General features: G+C 46.2%; 1 protein-coding gene across 2 annotated transcripts in view; it reads right to left on the minus strand.

The window, feature by feature from the left end:
• GPC1 (glypican 1) overlaps window positions 1-21,344 on the minus strand; it is a 174,548-nt gene that overhangs the window by 17,526 nt on the left and 135,678 nt on the right. For both annotated transcript variants that reach the window (XM_021397196.1, XM_021397197.1), the window contains exon 3: window positions 7,045-7,436. In XM_021397196.1, the coding sequence (XP_021252871.1) occupies window positions 7,045-7,436 (392 nt within the window). The remainder of the gene's footprint in view (window positions 1-7,044; window positions 7,437-21,344) is intronic.

The following is a 21,344-nucleotide window of genomic DNA, read 5'->3' on the forward strand; positions in this document are numbered from 1 at the left end:
TTCATGCTCCAGTGTTCCAGAGCTGGTGCTAAGCCTGAGGACAGACAGACTGCCTGGCTCCATCCCTGCTTGGGACAGATGCGAGGCCAGCCCGGCGGCCAAATGAACATTTTGCAGACTCAGAAAAAAAAGAGAAAAAATAAATGAAGGCTGGTGGAACTAACCAACCCCAGGCAGCGCAGCAGGGAGCAGCAACAGCCTGGCAGCCAGCAGCACGGTACCTGCAGTGGACAGTGCCAATGTCAGCGGCTCCAGGAGGCAGCACAGCCTGCAGGGATAGCAGAGGACAGGACCCTGGGAGGTCATGGGTTTTGTGTCCCTGTCCAGTGCCCACCTGTTTCCAGATACTAAAGGAAGACTGATGAGTATGGATGGGCAGCCCTCACGCTGCTCTCTGTCTGTGGAGAAATGTTGCCAGACACCACTGTCCCTCCTCTGTTCATCTAATGCACTGATTTCCAGCTGGCACAATTTTCAATCCCTTGAAAACCTGATTCAATTGCCTTTTAACCAGCAGGTAAATATATAAGTATCTATTTGCCTGCACTATTTATATTATATTCTGAATACTTACAGATTTTTGTGGATAGAAATACTGGAAAGAAATACCTGAAAAAAAAAAAAACATAAGGAACCATGCATCTCACTCCAAATCTATCCAAACAAACTCAGACCTCACTGCCTAACTCTCCCCAGCTTTACTTGGTGCTGGAAGGGAGCAGAGGGTTCCAAGGGGTGTCTGCAGGAGAGGCAGCAGAGGCTGGACTGGGTGCTGCCTTGAGCAGCCACTCTCTGCTCAGCCCTGGGAAACAGCTCTGGGAAAGGGACATCAGAATTCTGGATCTGAGGAGGGAACTGGGCTGACTGCAACTTCCATTTGAAACATTTCAAGCTATGCAATTCCAGGTACAAACTGCGCAGGGACAGCTCTCCAAAGAGAACTGGAGAGGTCACCAAAGGCAGCCCTGACCTTGCAGCCTGACCTGGAGGGATGTGTCCCTGCCCATGGCAGGCAGTTGGGACTGGGTGGGTTTTAAGGTCCCTTCCAACCCAAACCACTGTATGATTCTATGATTCTGATTCTATGGTATTTAGGGAGAGGCCATGTCTGAGGCTGAACTCCTGGATGAATGTTGTCTTACCAAGACTGGCAGAGCTGTCTCTAGGAGAAGGTGCTTCTGCCTGAACAGGGAGGCTTGCTGAACCCCAGGGGAGCACACAGATGATCTCTCTGAAGGAAATGCTACCTCCTGGTGAGAGCGGGTACCAGGGGAGAGTTCCTGGCCTTGTGAAGCAGCACGTCAACTGGAGAGAGATTTTACTTTGCCATCTTTACAGCTCCCTGGGGCTAAGGCAGTCTCAGCAGAGTGTCCTGCTGTCAAGTGCTGTACCACAGAAACACACCTCTGTCGAGCAATGAAAAGCCCCAGAGCAAGAGCTGGGATGGCATTCAGGAAAAAGGAAATAATAAATATTGCCGCTTGCTAGTGCTCCTTCATTGAGCAATGTTCTCGTAGCATTTATTTACTAACAGTAAGCAAACTGGACTTCACTGTCATTTCAGGATCAAGGAGAGGGCAACTTTTATCAGTGCAAAAATTCATTACAAAAGTGAAAGCCTTTAGGTGAAATAAAATGTTTTTTATGGTTGTGTGTACTTGCTACTGATGCTCTGAATAAAGATACTCCTCTGAAAGGGTGGAGATGTGTCACATGTGAACATGGGACAGGAATTCATTGTGCTTGAGCTATTTTAGTAAAGTGATTTCCTAACTGTCAGAAAAAAAGATTATATTCTTCACTTCATTTTACTGAAACAATTTTATAGCTAGTTCACCCAAGACAGAAGTCAGCTGTGTGTCCTTCCAGGCTATGAAAACTCCCAGGGCATGAGCGACGGCCACAGCCTTAAGGGAGATGAGGACCAGGGATGATTATACTGTCTTTGTTAAATTCTTGTCTTGCTGGAAATGTAAAGCATGCTAAGATAATCATTATTTTCCATATGTATCCAACACATTCATTTAACTATTAAAAACACTTCTCCAAATTCTATTTTGGGGCCTTCTTAATTGGAATTCAGTTTCGATCCAAATGTTGCTTGACCCACCATGTGTTTAGAAATTACTCATATGGTAAATAGGAAAGCTGCCATTTACCTTATATTAACTGAGAAGTTTAAAAAAGAAGACGGAAATGTATGGTAAGAGACAGTACTGCTTACATAAAAATGTACTGGTAGACAACCTTCATCAGTAAAATGAAACAGAGGGGTTAGTGAAAAAGCTTATAATTAGTAATGAAAATCACCATATTTTGTTTCAGCCTTGAAAGAGAACCAGTCTTCTTTAAGAACATCTTCTTAGAAAAAGAAATGCAAACAACTGTTAAATCTGATGATTTAAATAAGTGTTTCTTGATCATGAAGCTGCTGTTGATCCACATCGATCTCCACCACCATGGGGAAACTCAGAATTCTGGAGCGAGCAGCAGCTGAGACACAGCAAAAGAAAGATTGTTCCAATCATTCACTTTCTGCCAGAGAAGCAAAACTCATTTAACACTCCCTGCCTTTAAAAATGAGCATTATTTCTTCACTTTTTCCATGCCCTGACTGGGATTTGCAGACTGTGCAGTCCTCCTGGGGGAAGCACAGGGCTCTGGAACCCAGCCGTGTGGGCATCCCTCCTCCTGCCCATTGGTGCAGCGTGGTGCAGCCAGCTCCACGCTGGGATGCAGGAGGCCAGCAGTGTTGGACCACGCGCAGTCTCACTGCAGTTTGGGGTATCCTGGCACAGCCAAGATGGCCTCTACTGCCTGTCCTCCTGGCACTTCGTGTTATGGTCCCAACTAAGACTTAGATACCTGCGCTGTATCACAGTGCAAGCAATAAAGAAGAAAAGCAGTCAGGATGTTCCTGTTCATCATGCTTCATCTCTCTGAAGAGTTTCTCCCTTTTTTATAAGGGGTTATCTCTCAACAGTTGCCATCCTTGCCATCTCAGTTTTGCTTCCCCTCCCACAGTACTTCAAACCAACTGCACCACAACCCACCCTCATTGCTGAACAATGTGATCGCTCAGGCTCCATGTGGGGCCTCGAGCAACAGCTGGAAGCCAGCTGGACTTCACCTGTTCAGATGAAGCTCTGAGCACAGCAAATGCTATTTTTGGGCAGCTGCCAACTGCACAGTAAAATAAAAGAATCCTAAACAGCCAGCATGGCTTCACCAAGGGCAGATCGTGCCTGATCAGTCTGGTGGCCTTCTATGATGGAATGACAGCACCAGTGGACAAAGGAAGGTCAACTGCTGTCATCTACCTGGACTTCTGCAAGGCCTTTGACCTGGTCCCACACTACATTCTTATCTCTAAATTGGAGAGATATGTATTTGAAGGCTGGACTATTCAGTGGATAAAGAATTGGTTGGAAGGTCGCAGCGAGAAGGTTGTGGTCAATGGCTCTATGTCCAGGTGGAGGCCAGTCAGAAGTGGTGTCCCTGTCCCCCAGGGGTCTGTCTTGGGGCTGGTGCTTAACATCTTTATCAATGACATATACAGTGGGATAGTGTCACCTCAGCAGTTTGCTGATTACACCAAGTTGAGTGGTGCAGTTGGCACAAAAGAAGGAAGGGACGCCATCCAGACCTGGACCTGCTCAAAACTGGACACATGAGAATCTGATGGGGTTTAACAAGGCCAAGTACAAGGTATTAAACTTGGTTTGTGGCAATGCAGATATGAGTACAGACTGGAGAAGAACTCATTGAGAGCAGCGCTGCTGAGAAGGACTTGGGGATCCTGATGGACAAAAAATAGTTGGACATGAGCTGGCAGTATGCTCTTGCAGCCTGGAAGACCAACAGTATCTTGGGCTGCATCAACAGAGGGGTGGCAGGAGGGGGAGGGAAGGGACAGTATCCCTCTGCTCTGCCCTCGTGAGGCCCCACCTGCAGTACTGCGCCCAGCCCTGGGGTCCTCAGTACAGGAGGGATGCGGAGCTGCTGGAGCAGGGCTAGAGGAGGGCCATGAAGATGATTAGAGGGTTGGAGCACCTCTCCTGTGAGGAAAGGCTGAGGGAGTTGGGCTTGTTTAGCTTGGAGAAGAGCAGTCTCAGGGGAGACCGCACTGTGGCCTTCCAGTTCTTGAAGGGAGCTTACAATCTGGAGGCAGACTGACTTTTTACATAGGCTGACAGTGACAGGACAAGGAGGAATGGCTTTAGACTAAAAGAGTGGAGATTTAGGTTAGATGTTAGGAAGAACACCACCCACTCACAGGGTGGTGAGGCAGTGGAACAGGCTGCCCAGACAAGCTGTAGGTGCCCATCCCAGGAGGCATTCAAGGCCAGGTTGGATGGGTTCCTGGGCAGCCTGATCTAGTGAGTGGCAACCAGCCCAAGGCAGGGAGTTGGAACCTGAGGATTTTAGCATCCGCTCCAACCTAAGCCATTCTGTGATTCTATGATTCTAACCAAAACAGGGACATTTTGTCTCCTGCCCTGGAATGCAGTGAGAGGTGTTTATCACTAGGGGATGCCCTTGCTTTGTGTGCCTTGGAGTGCAGCAGGGTGACTTTGCCTGAAGAGCTAGGACAGCAGTAAAGATGAAAAGTTCTTACCACTTCTCTCCTGCTGCCCTCCATCTCTTTATGCCCCACAGGACGCAGAGTGCCTGCTCCCTGTGCCCTGTCCCTGTGCAGCTGGCCACATGCCAATAATGCCATTTAATAGAAATGAGGAACTCTTCTGAGATTTGCAGCTATATGTGCAAATAAAAACAAATTAATCTATTTTTTCAGAAGCTTGGGGCTAGATAATTTATTTCTATATGCCCCCTTCAGTGGGCTGTCCCCACACTTTCTGACCAAAACACCACTGCTCTGCGAGCAATTTCAGCTCCAAGAATTACTTTTGGATAACACTATCAGCTGCCAGGAAAGTCTGATCCCAGTCTCTGATCTTAACAAAGTCTTGCAAGTTTTATCCTAATGTCATAAATACAAAGCAAGATGAGAAGTGAATGGTACCAAAGCTGCAGTTGTGGACCCTGCCCACATGAGGAGGAAGCTCTGCGGACATACTCGTCAGCTGCAGGCCAGGACAACCTCCGCCTTTAGTTAGAAGAAAGACACTGTGGCTGGGCAGGGGCTGTCAAGAGGGCAATGAATCAAACAGCTCTGGGGTAGAACTTGGAACTTGTCAGCAGGACACACAGGAGCAAGATTTATACCTGCTCACTGACAAAGGCTTTTGCTGAAAATCCCTCAGAAGACAACATTTGGCTTTTCCTTCTCCTGACCACACGCTCTGTAATGCCCTGCATCATGCACAGTCACATCACCAGCATGTCAGTGACAGCACTTCACTCCATGTGGCACCAGGTGTAACTGGATAAACTAGGCTTTTTATTTTAGATATGGCTGAGGGTATCCACAAAACACATCCAGCATTCTCGTCCCCTTTGCTTTAAGTAAACCCACTCATGAAGATGGGGAAAATGGGCTGATTTTGGCTTTCGTTTCAAAATGAGCTCTCATGGAGGGCTGGCTGAGCTTTTCTGACTCAGCTCCTGCAGGCCGTGTGACAACTGCAGCCAACTGTGAGCCCAGGGAATGCTCTGAGGAGAGGAGCATCTGAGGGAATGGGGTGTGATGGATGTCTTGGAGAGCCAGGAGGCAGAGGGCAGAGGAGCACCTGCCCTGTGCTCCAAGTCCAGTGACAGGTCACTTTCCCCACATGCCATATGATAAACAACCAGGAGTAGGAGTATTCAGGAAAGGGGTAACAGAACTGAAATCCCACTGGAGGAAGCCCACGTGAAGGTGAAGGAACACTGCACATCAGTACCTCAGGTCCTTCTCTCCCACCGACACCAGGACTGCGGTTGTCCTGCCAGTCTGTTTAACCCACCACACTTGGCAGAAGGTAGAATCATGGCATGCTGGTACACTGTCTGCCAGTTAGAGGATTTATGAAAAATGTTTTACTTTGATCTGCCTGAAAATACACCATTCTCTTCTTTTATCTGTCTTAAGTGCCAGAAGAGTGTGATGTTAATGAGATGTACAAAGGCTTTTGGGTAGTGGAACAGTTTTATGGCCCCACATTGATAAATTAAGGCATTTGTCACTGTTACCACATTAATGTTTCTTCCTGAGATCAAAGTCTGGATTTGCTGTCTCAAATAGTACCATCCTCTGCTACACGTTACTTTCCAAGGAAATTAACTGTGATTCCGTATTTTACGTTCAGTTTAATCACACCCTGATTCTCATGCCTGCTGACTGCCATCTCCATATGCAGTGTGCAAGCCATATTTTAGTGTGGATTTTCTCTTTGCTACCTGTGGGAAATGCCTGAGTATCTTGTTTCACCACCTCCTCTCTCTGAAAAGCTGCTCCTGCAGTGAAGAATATAGACAGTTTCCTTCCTCCTGAAACCCTGGATTCAGCCACATTAATTTATGTTTATATAGCATCTTTCATCCCTGAAGATCCCAATGCACTGTTCAAACTCACCTCCTATACACAGAAGTGGTACAAATATGCACAGGTACAGAAACAGATGCAAGAATCCTGTCAGCAACCACCGATATGCATCTCTCTGCACTCTTGGCAAGCCAGTTCTGCATACCCTACATCCTATCTCCATCAGTGAGGAAACTAAGGCATAATGATTTAGAGACATGTCATTTCCCTGCCAGAGAAATGTGAGGAATCTGGGCAAGCAACAAAACAGCTTTGCAGCCTGGGTGATGGACATCTCCTTGGCACTTTGCCACACAGTTTGAAATGAGGTAAGGTCCGATTCATGGTGAATTATGCCTTGCTTCTCTGGCAGGCATTCCCAAAGCTTGCAGAAGTCCATGCTCGCTGCTCCCTTCTATTGATGGGTTACCCTTGAGCAGTTTGTTTTACAAAACTTAGAAATACCTGCCTGCTTTGTCATGAAAACTTAAGGGCAAATAAGTCCTCTCCCTGAACAAAAGTAGTTGTCTGGCACTGGTCAACTGAGGGCTGGAGGAGAAGGGAGAACCTCCACATACCTGAGAAACCTTTTTGACCACGTCGCTGCCCACGAGGAAGCCCTGTGCATAGGACCGTGCCACAATGAAGGCTCGTGTTGCCTTCACCTTCAGGTCCCTGGGAACTTCCCCGAAGGGCTTGTGCTGCTCTGCGTGTTTCACCATGCAGTCCAGGTACTCATCGGTGACGTGGTACTGGGCATTCATCAGCTTGAAGAGTCGCTCCAGCAAGCGTGTCCAGAATTCATTGAGGGCCTCTTCCAAGTTGATGTTGGAGCCCCTGTAATAGCGGCGTAGCTCGCTGTACAAGTCCTTGAAGACCTTCATGTTTTGAGTGTACAATTCTCCGTACAGGCTTGGAAAGGTATCATAAAGGGCTTTTTCTGACTTGTTCAACAAATCCTGGAAATAATCTGAAGAGACAGGAAAAAAGATGTCAGTTGGACAAGGAGGAACCTATCAGGCTGTACTGTCCAGCAGCACAACTGCCCTGACATGAGCAGGCCCTAAATGACTTGAATGATTATTTTCACTTCAATTACATTCCTACTTTTTAGGGCCTTTTTGAAGCAAACCTTATTATACTATTTTTTAAATCTAAGCTATTTTTTTTTTGGTGATGTATGATAAGCTCTAGTTGGAGGGAAACCATCATTCAATTAAAATGCACTAACAATCAAACAGCACACGTTTAAGGTATACATATGAAGTTCACTGTGCCAGGCATAGAAGAAAAGAAAGAAAAGCTACTGCAAAATGCATAGTGCAAGTACAAAGCTTTTTAAACAAAGTATTTTTTGAGGGAATGCTACTGACTACAATTAAACAACTCTGAAATTGTATAGCCAGCAAAGGATCATTTCTACCGGTCTGATTTCTGGGACAGTCTTTCCTACACTACTATTTTCTCCTTGGTTGCTCAGGTTTGAATGAAGCCTGAACTCAACAAGAGGATGGAACAAACGAGAACACCTGGAGCTGCCCTGCGGCTGCTAATGCAGAAAATTCTGCTATTTGAGCAAACTGGTTCCGAGGATGAGTAGCCTGGCTCCTTCAGCCACAATCACGTACTGCGTAACAGTTCACATTTTCCTTTAAGTGTTCATGATGGTTTCTAAGCAAACTATGTCTTAGCACAAAGAACATAAAAATGTGTTGACCTAAATTAAAACACTGAATAAAAACAGGTTTTCAGATTTAGTTCCTGAAGAAATCCATTCTCATTGGATCTGACCAAGCTGACAGTGCATGTCTTCCAGCAGTTGCGCTGGGATCTCCCCTTTTCCCAGAGGACTGATTTGCATTTGTTTGCTCATCTTCCTGTTTAAAACTTGGCAATCACCATCAGGAGGAAGAAAGCACCAGCAAACTCAACAGCCTCATTTGTCTACTGAAGGCAAAATGACTTTCTTTTAAATGGAAACAGCAGAAACAATATGTATACCTTTCTGTCAAAAAATTAGAAATTGCTCTCGAAAAATCCAACCTAATTAAGAGTTGATGAACTGTTACTTCTCACCTAAGTGAGAGAACACCAATTACAATCAATTCATTTGTGGCTGGTTCTCAGAAAGTTCTTCTAGATTTCACACAGCGAGAAAAAATGTATCTACATTATCTAGGGAAAATTAATTAGCAATTAAACCTAAATGTACTTGTAATGAAGAGCTGATCTGGCAGGGAACTGAGACGCACTCCTGGCAGCACTGGCAGGCACTTGGAAGAGGGCTGAGCCAAGAGGGCTGCACGGAGCTCCCGCTGCCTGCCCCACGCCTCGGCACAAGCTCAGCCTGCACTGCTGAGGGCCCTGTGGCCACCTGCAATCTGCATGGCATTGTCTTCTCAGCACTCCTGCTTTGCATCATCAGCTGTGTGGCACAGATGAAGGCTGTGCGGGGCCTCAAGGCTGAACAAGCTGCTGGAGTACCCCTCGGGACACTGTCCTTACTGATGTTGGGTAGGAAGGATGGTTCAGCCCAGGTGTCAGCCAACCACCTGCATCCCGAGGTGGGAAGCTCTCATAATGAGCACTCAGAGCACTTGTACAAAAGGTGAAAGATAGCCCTACAGGCCCTTCTGGGCTCCTTCACTCTCACTGGGTCCACCACTTCTGGGCCTTCCCTGGCTCCTAAGGGACAATGCAGCAAGCAGCACAGGCAGGGCACAGGCACATGGACATATCCAGGGCTCCATCCAGGACACATCCTCACCGCATCCCTGCCATACCCTCACAATCCCAAGGCCCCTAGCTCTGCCACCACCACGTCCTCCTGGCTGGCAGCAGCATGTCCTCCCTGCAGCTTGCAGCTTCCCTGCATCACCGCTGCTCCCACTGGGAACAGCCCACAGCGAGAGGGGTGACTGCACAGAGCCAGCTGCTCTGGATGTGATGTGCCCGCTTCTGCTCTGTCAAGATCCATGCTGGGAAAAAGCAGATTTTCCCAGCTTCTGCCAAACTTAGAAATTTTGCAACGGAGGCATAGAAAGCAGAGATCCCTTCCTGAGAGGTACCTGCTAAATCCTGGCTGGGCTCCTGCTCCTCCAGAAAGGTTTGCTCACCTTGCTAGAAGTCAGGTGGGTCCTTCCTCACTGCTGCTGCGAGGTTTGGAACACCACACATCCCAGCAGCTGCTTTTGGAAAGGTGGCCATTGGGCCCCACCCTCCGCAACATTCCCTGGGCGGAGAAAGGCACAGCTCTTTGGTCAAGGCTTTTCCTACATGAAATATCCCAATTTCACATGCTAGTTGCAAAATTGGCCAAAAGAAAAACCACAGCACAGGAGTCTGTTGTTACTGTTGTTATTACTATTATTATTATTTCTTATCACTTCCAGGTTCAGAAAGAGGACAACTAGTTTTACTCAAATGAATTTTGCCTTTTGGCAGAGGCTAGGTCTGAAAAACTTCTCTCTGAAACTCAAAGATGCCAGAAAGCTTTGAGCAAAGAAATGGAAGTTTTACAAGGGAGACAACTCTGCAGCTCTGGACACTGTTTCTCCTGCTGTGGTAGTGACAAAAAGCTACTCACAGAGGATTATGTTTTCTAGAAACCAGAATCTATTACTTTTGCATGTGGGAGCAATTGGAAATCCCCACCCACTTCACAGATCCCAGTGTTCACAGCCCATATTTTCACAGTTTCCACATTTTCACAACTCTGGATTCAAACTGGGAAGCTGTGAAGGTTGAGGCAGGGCTCAGCCATTCCCTCTGTGGAGATGGCAAGTTCTGAGCTCCCCTCTCCACCACAAAGGGCTTTTTCCAAGCTCTTTGATACCGTTTGACCACACCACAGCTGGAGCACACTGAGGTTTCTTCAACTGATGCAATGATGTAGTGGGAATGAACGTAGGGGGAAATGAAAAGGCCATGAAGAGCATCCAAATGTTCTTAGGGCATGCATAACATCTGGCTTTCTTCAAAACTCATAACATTTTAGAGGTCAGACTAGAAAAAAAATAAGAAAATTGAAGAAAGATGACTGAATTAATTTCAGTCGGAATATTATTAAATCCTTAAGCAGAAAACTAAAGAACAAAAGCTCTTCTGCACAAGTGGAAAGAGTACAACCAGATTATAAGAGACGAGGGAGGGAAATGCTCTGATGATGCCATTATGCCAGGTTTCAAGGAGAAGCCCTTCCTGAAGGCAGCTCTAGCACTGGATGATTGGATTTGGTGAAGACCAAGTGACCACCCCCAGGTACTGCCAGTCAGTCCTGTGGGAGGGGGGAACCCCACTACCAGCAACACCTCCACTGCTCACCCCCCCTCGCAGCAGCAGGAACAGCACCGAGCGCTCTGCCCTGCCTCCCCTTCCAGCCCCATGCTCCCCTCCTTTCTCAAGACAAGAGCAAACTGCTCCAGGACTGCAAGATTCAGTTTTGCTTATGTTTCTGAAAAGCCTTGAGTAGTTCCTGCGAGAGCTCCCAGCAACATACACTAAAAACACATGGTGCAGCAGTGCTGTACAGCAGCAGAAACACTAGCTTTGTGCAAATACTACGGAAGCTTTGCCACAGCAAGGCAAGATGAAAACAACTTTGCATGGCAAGCCAGGCTCGCAGTCAGAGGAGGAAGAGGCATCAAATACCATACTTGATTTCTCATGTTTGAGCAAATACGCAAGTCTGTGGAGGCTTTCACAGGGGCCACTGAAAGGTGGCCAAGGGAAATATGCTCGCCATTAACACTGCTATCATGTTTCAAAAAGACTGTGCTAAGAAGAGAAAAGAAAAATTAGCCAACTCTGAGATGTCCTATACACCAGCAAAAGCAGGGGAAGAAAAAGCCTGGAGATGCTTACTAGAGCAGACCTCCTGCTCTGAGCTAGCCGTACTACTTTCTTGGGCTGAGTTCCCATTTCATATACTGCTGTGCATCCCAATGCCAATTTACTTTGACCAAGTAGTTTTAATTCTGTCCTTGATATCAAACTAATATTAGAAGAGAATAATTTAGCAACAGATTTAGGCCATTAAAATCCAAATCTAATGCATTCATATCTGTTTTATTCACTTCAGCTAGTATGGTAATCTTTTATTCATAACATTGTTATTACTCATTATTAATTGAAGTACTAGCCAGGCCTAGGCTGCGGTTGATACTGATACATCAGTGCTGACATGCTGGCTTGTACCACAGCTGGGTGCTGTCAAATGAGGGAACAATGGGGAGGCCAAGGGGCTGAGGTTCTGTGTGTGGGTAGCTGGCAAGTAGCAACTCTGATGGCATTTTCCTTGGGGTCACCTCTCCCCTCACTGCCTCACACTACTGTGAAGCAGCTGCTCTCGTGCTGCCATTTTCCCAGTCCCCAGTCCCTCCCTGCATCACTCTCCCCTACAATGTCCCCTCCTGTGTGGTGGCTAAGACCCAAGAGGCATAATAGCAAATCAAGACTGCTAAAAACCCAAAAAATGGAGGTAAAATTGGCTTCTATCTACAAGCCAGAGGATTAACAGAATGAACAAGTGTTCCAGGATGCACAAATTGTGATACTTGTAGGTAATACAAATGCTAACTCTCAGGATTCTCTCCAAAGAACCTCTTCACATTTAATGGGAAGATACCTAGGGGGGGCCTGAGGACAGAGCAGGAACACAGGACTGCAGAGATGCCATGGGTCAAAGAGCAGTCATCCCACCCAGTGCTCTCCTAAGCCTGCTCAGTGCCCAGATGAAGTGCAGAGACTGCCTACTGGAAGACTGGGCCAGAATGTCTCCTCTGAAGGGTGGACTCCTTTTCTTAACTTCTTGCCTACATCGATTCTTTACCACCTTGATGTTTGCCAATGTGTACCTCTAGTTTCAATAGTGGGTTTCGTTACTCAGAGGTCACTGAGATGCTCCTACCCCAAATCCAATCTTTCCGCAGTGGCCATGCTGCTTTGCCACACAGGCAAAGGTTCTTTCTGCTCTTCACACTCTGCACACTCTGCAGTCCTCTGACCATTCTTGTCACCTCTGCTGGGTGGCATTAACTTTCCCCAGCTGTGGTTTATCAGAACTACAAAGAACATCTCCCTTTCTCCACCAGAAATGGCACTGTGAATACTGCAAGAAAGGTGCTTACCTTTTTTAGGAACACATCACATTAGCATTTCACAGACTTCCTGCCACCGACTGCTATATACCCAATCTGCTCCTTTGCTGTTTCCAACCAATTAGCCCCCAGCTTTACACTTGCACAGGAATACTGAATATCATCCAATTTCTACTATTTTAGCCTTCATTATCCAGTGGTAACTTTTTCCAGAACTGTGTCATCAAGGAATTTCATGAACACATTTCTCATCATTTGTTCTAGTCTTCACTGGGGCTGTCATTGAGAACTACGACTGGGATCTCACTCTAGAACAAGAGCTCTTCTTTCAACACATCTTGCTGTCTTCCCTTTAGCTAGGTCTTCACTTCACTTCCTCTACTAATTTCCACCTTCTGCAGCTAAATGAACTGCTCGGGCACAGATGGAAATGCCTTTGAAGCCTCCTAAGATGAGAGCAGTTGATAGAACAGACATCATACGGTGAAAGGCATTATACAGGATAGGTTCCTGGCTTTGGGTAAGGGCTAAAGATGGCCTAGCTTAAACTGGTCTTAGGCTAGCATACACAGCAGACAGTTGGTTTCTCCTGTTAGGGAATAAATGAGCTTTTTGGGAAAACAAAGAAACTTTTTTTGAAAAGAAAAAAAATGCTGTGGCATGAAAATCCATTTTGGAACATGGTTCTCCTAGTGACAGCATGGGGAGTAAGCACCTCCAGTTACTATAAAGAGGAAGTGCTCTCTTTCTGCCAGCACTTGGACAACACTTCCACACTTCATAATGCATGCCTCGTGTCCATTTGGCACTGTTCTGAATGGCAGTCAGAGAGATGTAATTATCTGCACCAATTTTTAATTCCCCATTTTCCCCCCCTCTATTGCTGCAACTTGCTGAGACAATGTGTGTGTACCTGCGGCTGGGCAGACACGGGTCCCAGCACCGAAAGAAGGAGTGGAAGGAGCCCACTGGCTAGGAGGCTCCTGAAGGAAGAGCCGGTGGTCACTGGAGGACAGCAGCAGGCAGGGGTTCTGCTCATCCTGCCAGTGGGTGCCCCGCAACTCCAGGGGCCCAAGGAAAGCACCCACAGTGACAGCAACATACCCAGGTGTCACCAGCACAGCCTGCCCAGCCCCACTTCCTCCAAAGCCTGCCAAGGGAGGAAACCACTTCACAGATATCGCTGATCCCGATGGATCCAGCAATCACCTTCCTGATGTCCCTCCAAAATACCTTTGTGCAAACCTTAAGGCTTCCCCAAACTTAAGTTCACGTAACCACACTGCAAAGACAAGAGTCACTTGTGGTGAGGGTGCTATAGGCAAAGAAGACTAATGAGCCCGCATGAGCAGCAGAGCATGAAAGCAAAGCAGAATGAACAGGACCAGCATCCCCACAGGGCATATTCCCTTCTGCCGCCAGAGCAATAGCCCAGAGGGAGCGGCAGTGCAAGTTGGATGCCCCTGCTCAGAAAGCAATCCCCGGCACCGCACAACACCCTCGCAGCCTATGGTATAGGAAATGCTGTGAGACATAACACAGCCAACACCCACAGCATCTGCCAGGAATGCTCCTCCATTGTGTAGGCCTGAAATCTCCATTTTAGGAAATTTGCTGTGATGCGTCCCAACACAGGAGGCAGGGGCTGTGGGCTGCAAAATCCAGTGGGCTGCAAAATCCAGCGGGCTGCAGTGTGCACACTCATGGCTGGAAACACTCAGTTTGCACCGGCTTTGCTGTGTGTGTGAGACAGAAGGATGGACCACCCATGTCCTGGATCTCTCCCATGATTTCCACATTGAATTTCAACCCTGTGCATGTCTCAAACCATCTTTCGTGTGAAGCCTCTAATCCAGTGCAGCAGAGTGTGCCACAGAAGCTTGTGCCTTCTCTGGGTATGCTGAATATTTATGGAAGCACCAAACAGGACAAGGGGGCCTGCCCCTCAGAACCCACTCACCAAGCCGTTTCCTGACCAAACGTGTATTAAGAGCCACGCCTCGCATATCTCTTTCATTAGCGTTCTTCCCTGCTCAAAACAGCCTCTATACTAGTCACTGTTGGGTTAATAAGATAATTGAATCTACGCTTGTCAGTGCATTTTTGCAGTATAGAGCATCTAAGACACATGGTCCTTGGATATCTAACACCTTGAGTATCTGACACATGGGCTTTCCCAAAGGAACAAGGAGGACAGAAATTGCCAGCTGAGGGGATTATATTCTGGATGGACAAAGTTGCCATGTTATTACTGCTGGAGTTCATCTAAGTCTATATAAAGCATGTAATCTCTAGATTTCCCCCTTTCAGTGCCATCAGAAAGGAATCCCCTTGGCTCTTTGGAAAAATAATTTCCTTATGACATTCCTACCCATGGAACCAGTATGAAAAGGAGTAATAGGTAATGATGAGAGAAGACAGCTACAACTAACAGCCAAACCAAAATATGCAAGTATCTGTATGCATCTGACTTCTGAAAGTCTTAATGTTGTATACATACACAAAAATATGCATGGCCGTTATTTGAATAACATTACTATCAATTGGTATCTTGCTATAGCTGAAATAAAAGCCTTATGAAGAGGATCAGGTCATACCTTGAAGGGGTCAAAACACTGAGCCACAAGCTTGGGCTCCTGAGGTGTTGAGACACCGGCGCTGCTGATTCCACGGCACAGCACTGAGATTCACAAAAGTCACATACCCTGTCCAGAATATAGGCCTTTTCCAATCACATCTCAATATATTTTCTAATATATGCATAAATGGCTATAAAACATATTTCTGTTTGTTTGTGGACTATACAAGTTACATTATTACTGGTTTGATTTATTGCTTGCATATGAATCTTAAAGTAAAACCCCACCAAGACTGTGACCAGCATGGAAAGCCTGCCACAAAATCTATTTGCTTTGGAAGATTGTACACTGGAGGAAGCTGCCATTCAATCTTAGCTCCAGCCTGAGAAACCACCAGCCCTGGCACTGCTCTCAGCTGGACACTGCGTGAGTGGAAACAGTCCAGCAATGTGCCCACATGGCTGTGTGTAGCCACGACCACTGAACAGATGTGCACAAAACCATCACAAAGTCAGCTACAGATAACACGGCCAGCAGTCACTTCTTCCCCTCAGCCTGCACACTGCATGAACCAGACAGATGGGACATTTTCACTGGCCCATCTTGCATGTTAATTCACGTGAGCAGTGGAAGCTACAATGAATGCAGCACAATCCTTATTTAGAGGCCACAGCAAAGCAAAGCAGAAAGCAATCCCTGCTTGGCATGTGTCCCCTCCCAGGGTAGACTAGCAGCCTCCAGCCTCCTGCAGCTGTCTGCAGGCACTGACACCTCAACAGGACCTCATCTAGAGGAAACAGAACTTTATAAGACTTGGGAAAGAGCCTGGGAGAATTTGAGAAATGTCTCTGGTCTCCCAGCCTCACTAATTCCATTCTAAGATGTATATGTAATACATGTTTCTATAATTTATATTAACCAAACTTAAATCACCCTAGAGGTTGCAACTCTTACAAAACCTTGAAAGGCGACCTCCTTGGACGCACTGCGCCTCTCAGGACTATCAGCTGGATACAACAGCAACTAAAAACATCTGCATCTACCCTGGGCTGTCATGCTCACAGAGCAGAGATCAAAAACGGCTGTTAAAGAAAATATTAGCTGAGAACCGGAATGCTAACCACAGTCTGACTGCAGTTATGCTTAAGAAAAAGAAAAAACGAAGAGGAAACAATGTGTGCTCCTTCTTTTAAAAAATTCATTGAGGACAACCAAAGAAAAGCACCTGCTATCCCGAGATGCTAGCAATATCCTCCCTCCTGCATTAGGGTTTCTGCTGCCTTTGAAGTATCTCTGGCTTATACCCAAGTCTGAGGGATGAGAGAAACTGAACCTTTTTAAGAGCAAGTGCTTGTTCCACTTTACCCAACTTAAAACTATTTTCCTATCCCCCACTTTTTTTTTTTCTGTCAAGCTTTATCCCAGGTACACTGCACCAATGAACTGTACATGAGTAATCAGTTCTGACATCTTTTAAATGTTCTCCCATGAACTCAGGATGAAATCTTCATTAAACAGCCAGACAAATTAATGCATTTAGCACTCAAGCTCCATAAAGAGAGAGAGGGAAATGGTGATGATGAGCAACAGTCATTCTTCTTTCCTCTTAGCACAGGACCCTGGGGACAACCAGAGAAATCTTGGATCTGACAGAAGATTTAAAACAGACAAAAGGAAATCTTATGTCAAACGGATAGATTATGCACCCTGTCCTTGCAAGAAAATGTCCTGGATGCTGGAGGCTAAAATAAATTCAAAAGATGATCAAATCAGAGAAAGGGAAGCCCCTGTGGCTGACATGAACAGAATAAAGAATGTCTGCAAGGTGGCAGAGAGCTGCAGAATGTTTGTGGGGCAGGAGGCACAGAAGACATGTCTGGTGTTTGCTCCCTATGCAGGGCATACCTTAGCAATCACCTGGTTACCTAGAGGTTACCCTACCTACCCTGGGATGTACTCAGCACTGAGACAACAAAACCACATGAGTTTTGTTCTTCGGGAATTTGCCTTTGATTCCCTTAGGACACTCCTTCTGGGTTCAGATCATCGGCCCACTTGGCTCGTCAGCTGCGGTTTGCTTTTAACAGGAGGACTACATAACAGCCATACATTTTTGGCATGTTCATGTGGTCAAGTGATATACATTCTACAACAAATTTAATCTGAATAATTTGCACCTGGATCAGGCAGTTTTGGGTCATGTTCTGTGAGTTTTCCAAAGGGCCATTTAATACGTTTCTGCAGTACTGCACTGGACAAAGCGAAGCAAAGTCCACTCCTGATTTTGAGGGAGCTGAAAATCCTGTTCCAGCATTGAAGCATGGATGTGGGTGCTGCTAGCTGCAGGGGCTCTGCAGGACTGGGTCACACTCTCACCATCTCTTTTTCCTAAATCCCTGCTTACAACATCTAATGGCTGCATACCGCCAGCAACCCACCCAGCAGGCTTCCTATTTCAGCTGCATGCTTGGCCGCTTGCTGTTTACACAGTTCCATCATATTTAAAGAGGGAAAAGCAGCAACTCAACTCTTTGCTAATGAGTTAAAGACAATTTAGAGCTTTATTTAGAGCTTTCATGCAGAAAAGAATAAAGACTGTGAGGAATGGATAGCATTTGTGTGCCACTACCAGAAAGTTGAAGAAAACCAAACCTTCAGCCTTTGAAGCCCTTGACGGTGCTGTCTTGATCTTAAGGTGTTATTTTCTCTCCCTTAACGAACAGAGGGATTGCTCTTAACATTGCCCATCTCCCTAGGCCCTCCTCTAGCACTAACAGCAGCACAGACATCTCTTTCCACTGACACCTGGAGGCCTCAGCCAAAGCGAGATGTAACTTGCCACTGAGATGTAACACATTGCTCAGCCTCCTAGCCAATTAATTAAATTAATGTGCTGTACTCCCAGGGACCAGCTTGCTGCCCTTCATTATAAATGTCTCAGGAAGGAAAACCCTGGCATTTGCAAGCCCATTCCTGCTTTGCTTTCTTTAATCAGCATTTTACAGTGGGAAGACACTACTTCTTTGTGGTGTTGACAAAACAGGTGAAGCCATTTAAGATCTGTGCATCTGTTTGATTTCTAACACCAGCTTTGGTTCCTATCTGTGAGGTTTCTTTGTGCAGTCCTATGTAGCTGACAGTGTGCAACATGTCTTCAGCATCTCTCAGACAAGGTGAAGTGTCACAGAAGCCTGGACGTGCACATGGAAACCACTGCATGTGAGTGGAGCAAGTAGAAGCAGTGTGGGTCCGTCCTCCAGGATGGAGCTGGGGCTTGCTGGCAAACCGTAGCCAATGGACAGAAGGAGCGAGCTGGGTGATAATGCAGCCCCCACCAGCTTTCTGACCGAGCAGCTGGGAGGAGGAGGACCCTCAGCACACTGTGTGAATGGGGATGGCTTACTGAGCTTCCAGACTACAAGCTTCTGGAGAACAGGTATGGGAGGCAGCCAGCACACACATCCCCAGTGCAGGGACACTTCCCTGGGTCCTGCACCTTCTCTGACATGGCATATCTATCACTTGGTTTGATCTAACAGCACTCCTTTTTCTAATCCTTTTTGCATAGGCTGTTTAAAAGCTTTACTCAAGCTGATGCTTAGAGTATGCTGAAGTATTGTTATTACTAGCAAAGCTATTTGGTGCTCATTAGTAGGATGACAATTAGCTGGAAAACTTTTCTTTCCTTCCCCCAACCCACCATGCTTTTATTTTCCTGCTGTGGCTTCAAATGGGTCTGAAGAGCTTTTGCTGTCCATTATTAAGCAAATACCCCAGAACAGGACTCTCTGAACCAACTCCAGATTTATTTTTGCCTGTCTGTGCATGCTATGTGAAGTTTGAATGGGTCTCTGAAATATTGCTGTGGTAGTAGACATTGGGAATAATGATACTGATTTTGATCTTCAACCAGCTGTCTTCTCAAATATAATCAAGCTACTGTATTCTTTTTCATCTACACAGTAAGCACAATTGGTTTGTACTTGAACTTTTCTGTCTTTGTGAACATGTTTACCACTCCGTTTGTGAAGGACATTGGATCTTGTACACTTGGATCTCCACTGCTCTGTTCTTGCCACAAAGAAAAGCCCATTATGTTGATGTGACACTATAAAAATCCATAATCATAAAGTTAAAAATAAAATCCCCCATCAGCTGAATACACTGAATAGCTTTCTAAAGTGGTGGTGTTTGGTTCCGCCCTGTGCTTTTATGTTTGACTTCAATTAAATCAGTTTTCCTTAGCAATTCAGAGGTCTTTAAATAACTGTATGTCACTGGATGTAAAATCACGGTGTATTTACTGCATAAACAGGAGCACACAACCCCACAGGCCTCCCCCCCTGCACAAACCTGCCCTGCACTTCACAGCCCCATGCTGGCAGCCCTGCGGTGGGTACTGGCCTTGCTGGGGCTTGCCATGGGGCCTGTCTGAGCGAGGGATCGCTGCTGCCCACACTGCTTTCTGCCTCTTTTGCCTGCGATACCCATGATACTGAGGATGCGTTTGGCAGATAAAAAGAATGGATGAAGAACACAGAGTAGAATTTTTTGTTCAGAGAATTTATTGCAAGCTCCAGCTGCTGCAGCGAGCTCGGTTCTCCAGTAACATCACACTATATAAAAATTGAATCGGCAATAATTTAGGTAGGGTTTCAAGCACTGCTGATCTCGTCCATAAACAAAGCAAAGCCAGTAATTGCCCTTACTAGAGTTATGTGTGGTTTTAACACTGGTGTGTCCCAGGGGAAAGAGAGGAAGACTGGAAAGAGTTGGTTTTGACAGATACGAAATTTCACAAATAGTAGCAAAATTAGATGACACTGAATTTCTACACACAAAAGCAAATGAAAATTCTGTAACACCATTTGCTTCAACTTAATGCAATCAGCTTTTAGGATTTGATATGAAGAACATCAATTCATGGTAATACTGAATTCTCCAATTACTCTGCTGTTTGTTGTTGTTTTTTTTAAATAAGAAAAAGCTATGGATTAAAACAATGCCTAGACAACCACGACTTTCAAAACCAGCATTCACACTCTCCTTAAAGGTTTTCCTTTCAGTCAGCTATTAATTGTTGGAGTTCAGCAGCACAGAACCAAAACCCACGCCCAAGTGGCAGGCTGTGCAGCCCTGGGCTCTGCGGCAGCCACCACATCTGCATATGTGGATGATGCTGCGACCACCCAGTGGGCGCATGCTCTGAGTACAGCCCCTGGCAGGCTCTGTGCTTAGGACACAAAACAATCATTTATGGCTACGAGAACAGATCTGCAGTCCTGCAGCTCGCGAGCTTCTGGCGATGCAGAACTCGCAATATGTTGTAAAACACAGCACAAAGGCTTGCAACCTCTGAAAGCTCAGGAGTCATCTGCAGAGGACCCTGACTGTTCTAAAGACCTTCAATCTTTTTAAAATATGAAACTTTTTATATACTGCCATACTTCTACTCCTTCTTTGCTGTCCCACAGTCTCAAAAAGCTGAGTTGGGTGCTGTTTACTCCTGAGAGAATTTCAGGGCTATCACATAGATGATCTCAGTTGCTGCATTCCCCTCCTGCTGCCCTAGACCATCCCCATGTCCCATCCCATCCTGCAGCCACCTGGCAGGGTAATGCTGCGGGGCTGGGCCTCCCCACCAGGTGGGCCGGGACCCTCTGAACATTGCAGCCATGCTCTGGGGCTCATCCCACATAGCCCCACAGCAGTGCCATACCTCTGCGCATCTGCACCCAGTGGCAGGCATTAATGAACCACGTCTGCAGAAGTTAATTGCTGTGTGGCTTTGAGCAACACAGATGAAAGGTTTTCCACTGAAAGTACGAAAGTGAAGAGATCTCCAGTCACTGAAAGGGTACACTGCTGCTTTCATGCAGCAAATAACAACGTTTCCAGGAATATTCACTGTACGTGTAAGATCAGCAGATTTTACAAACTATTCTTCCCTCCTTTTTCAATATCCTCCCCACCCATAATCTATAATTTCACGTCTGGTATGGATCTGATGGATTGGGGCACTGTTGATATACTGCAATAACGAATAAGCAGTTATTATTAATGCGACTATAAATCACATGATTGAACTAGCTAATTGCTGTCATTTGCATTCTACTAGCAGCACTGCTGTGACTGCAGCTGAAACTGGCACTTGCTGCCCTACCCAGCCACGTACCTGAAGGGGTTGCTGCCTGGGCAGGA

This window comes from Numida meleagris, chromosome 4 (genome assembly GCF_002078875.1).
Source record: "Numida meleagris isolate 19003 breed g44 Domestic line chromosome 4, NumMel1.0, whole genome shotgun sequence".
Classification (NCBI taxonomy): Eukaryota; Metazoa; Chordata; class Aves; order Galliformes; family Numididae; genus Numida; species Numida meleagris.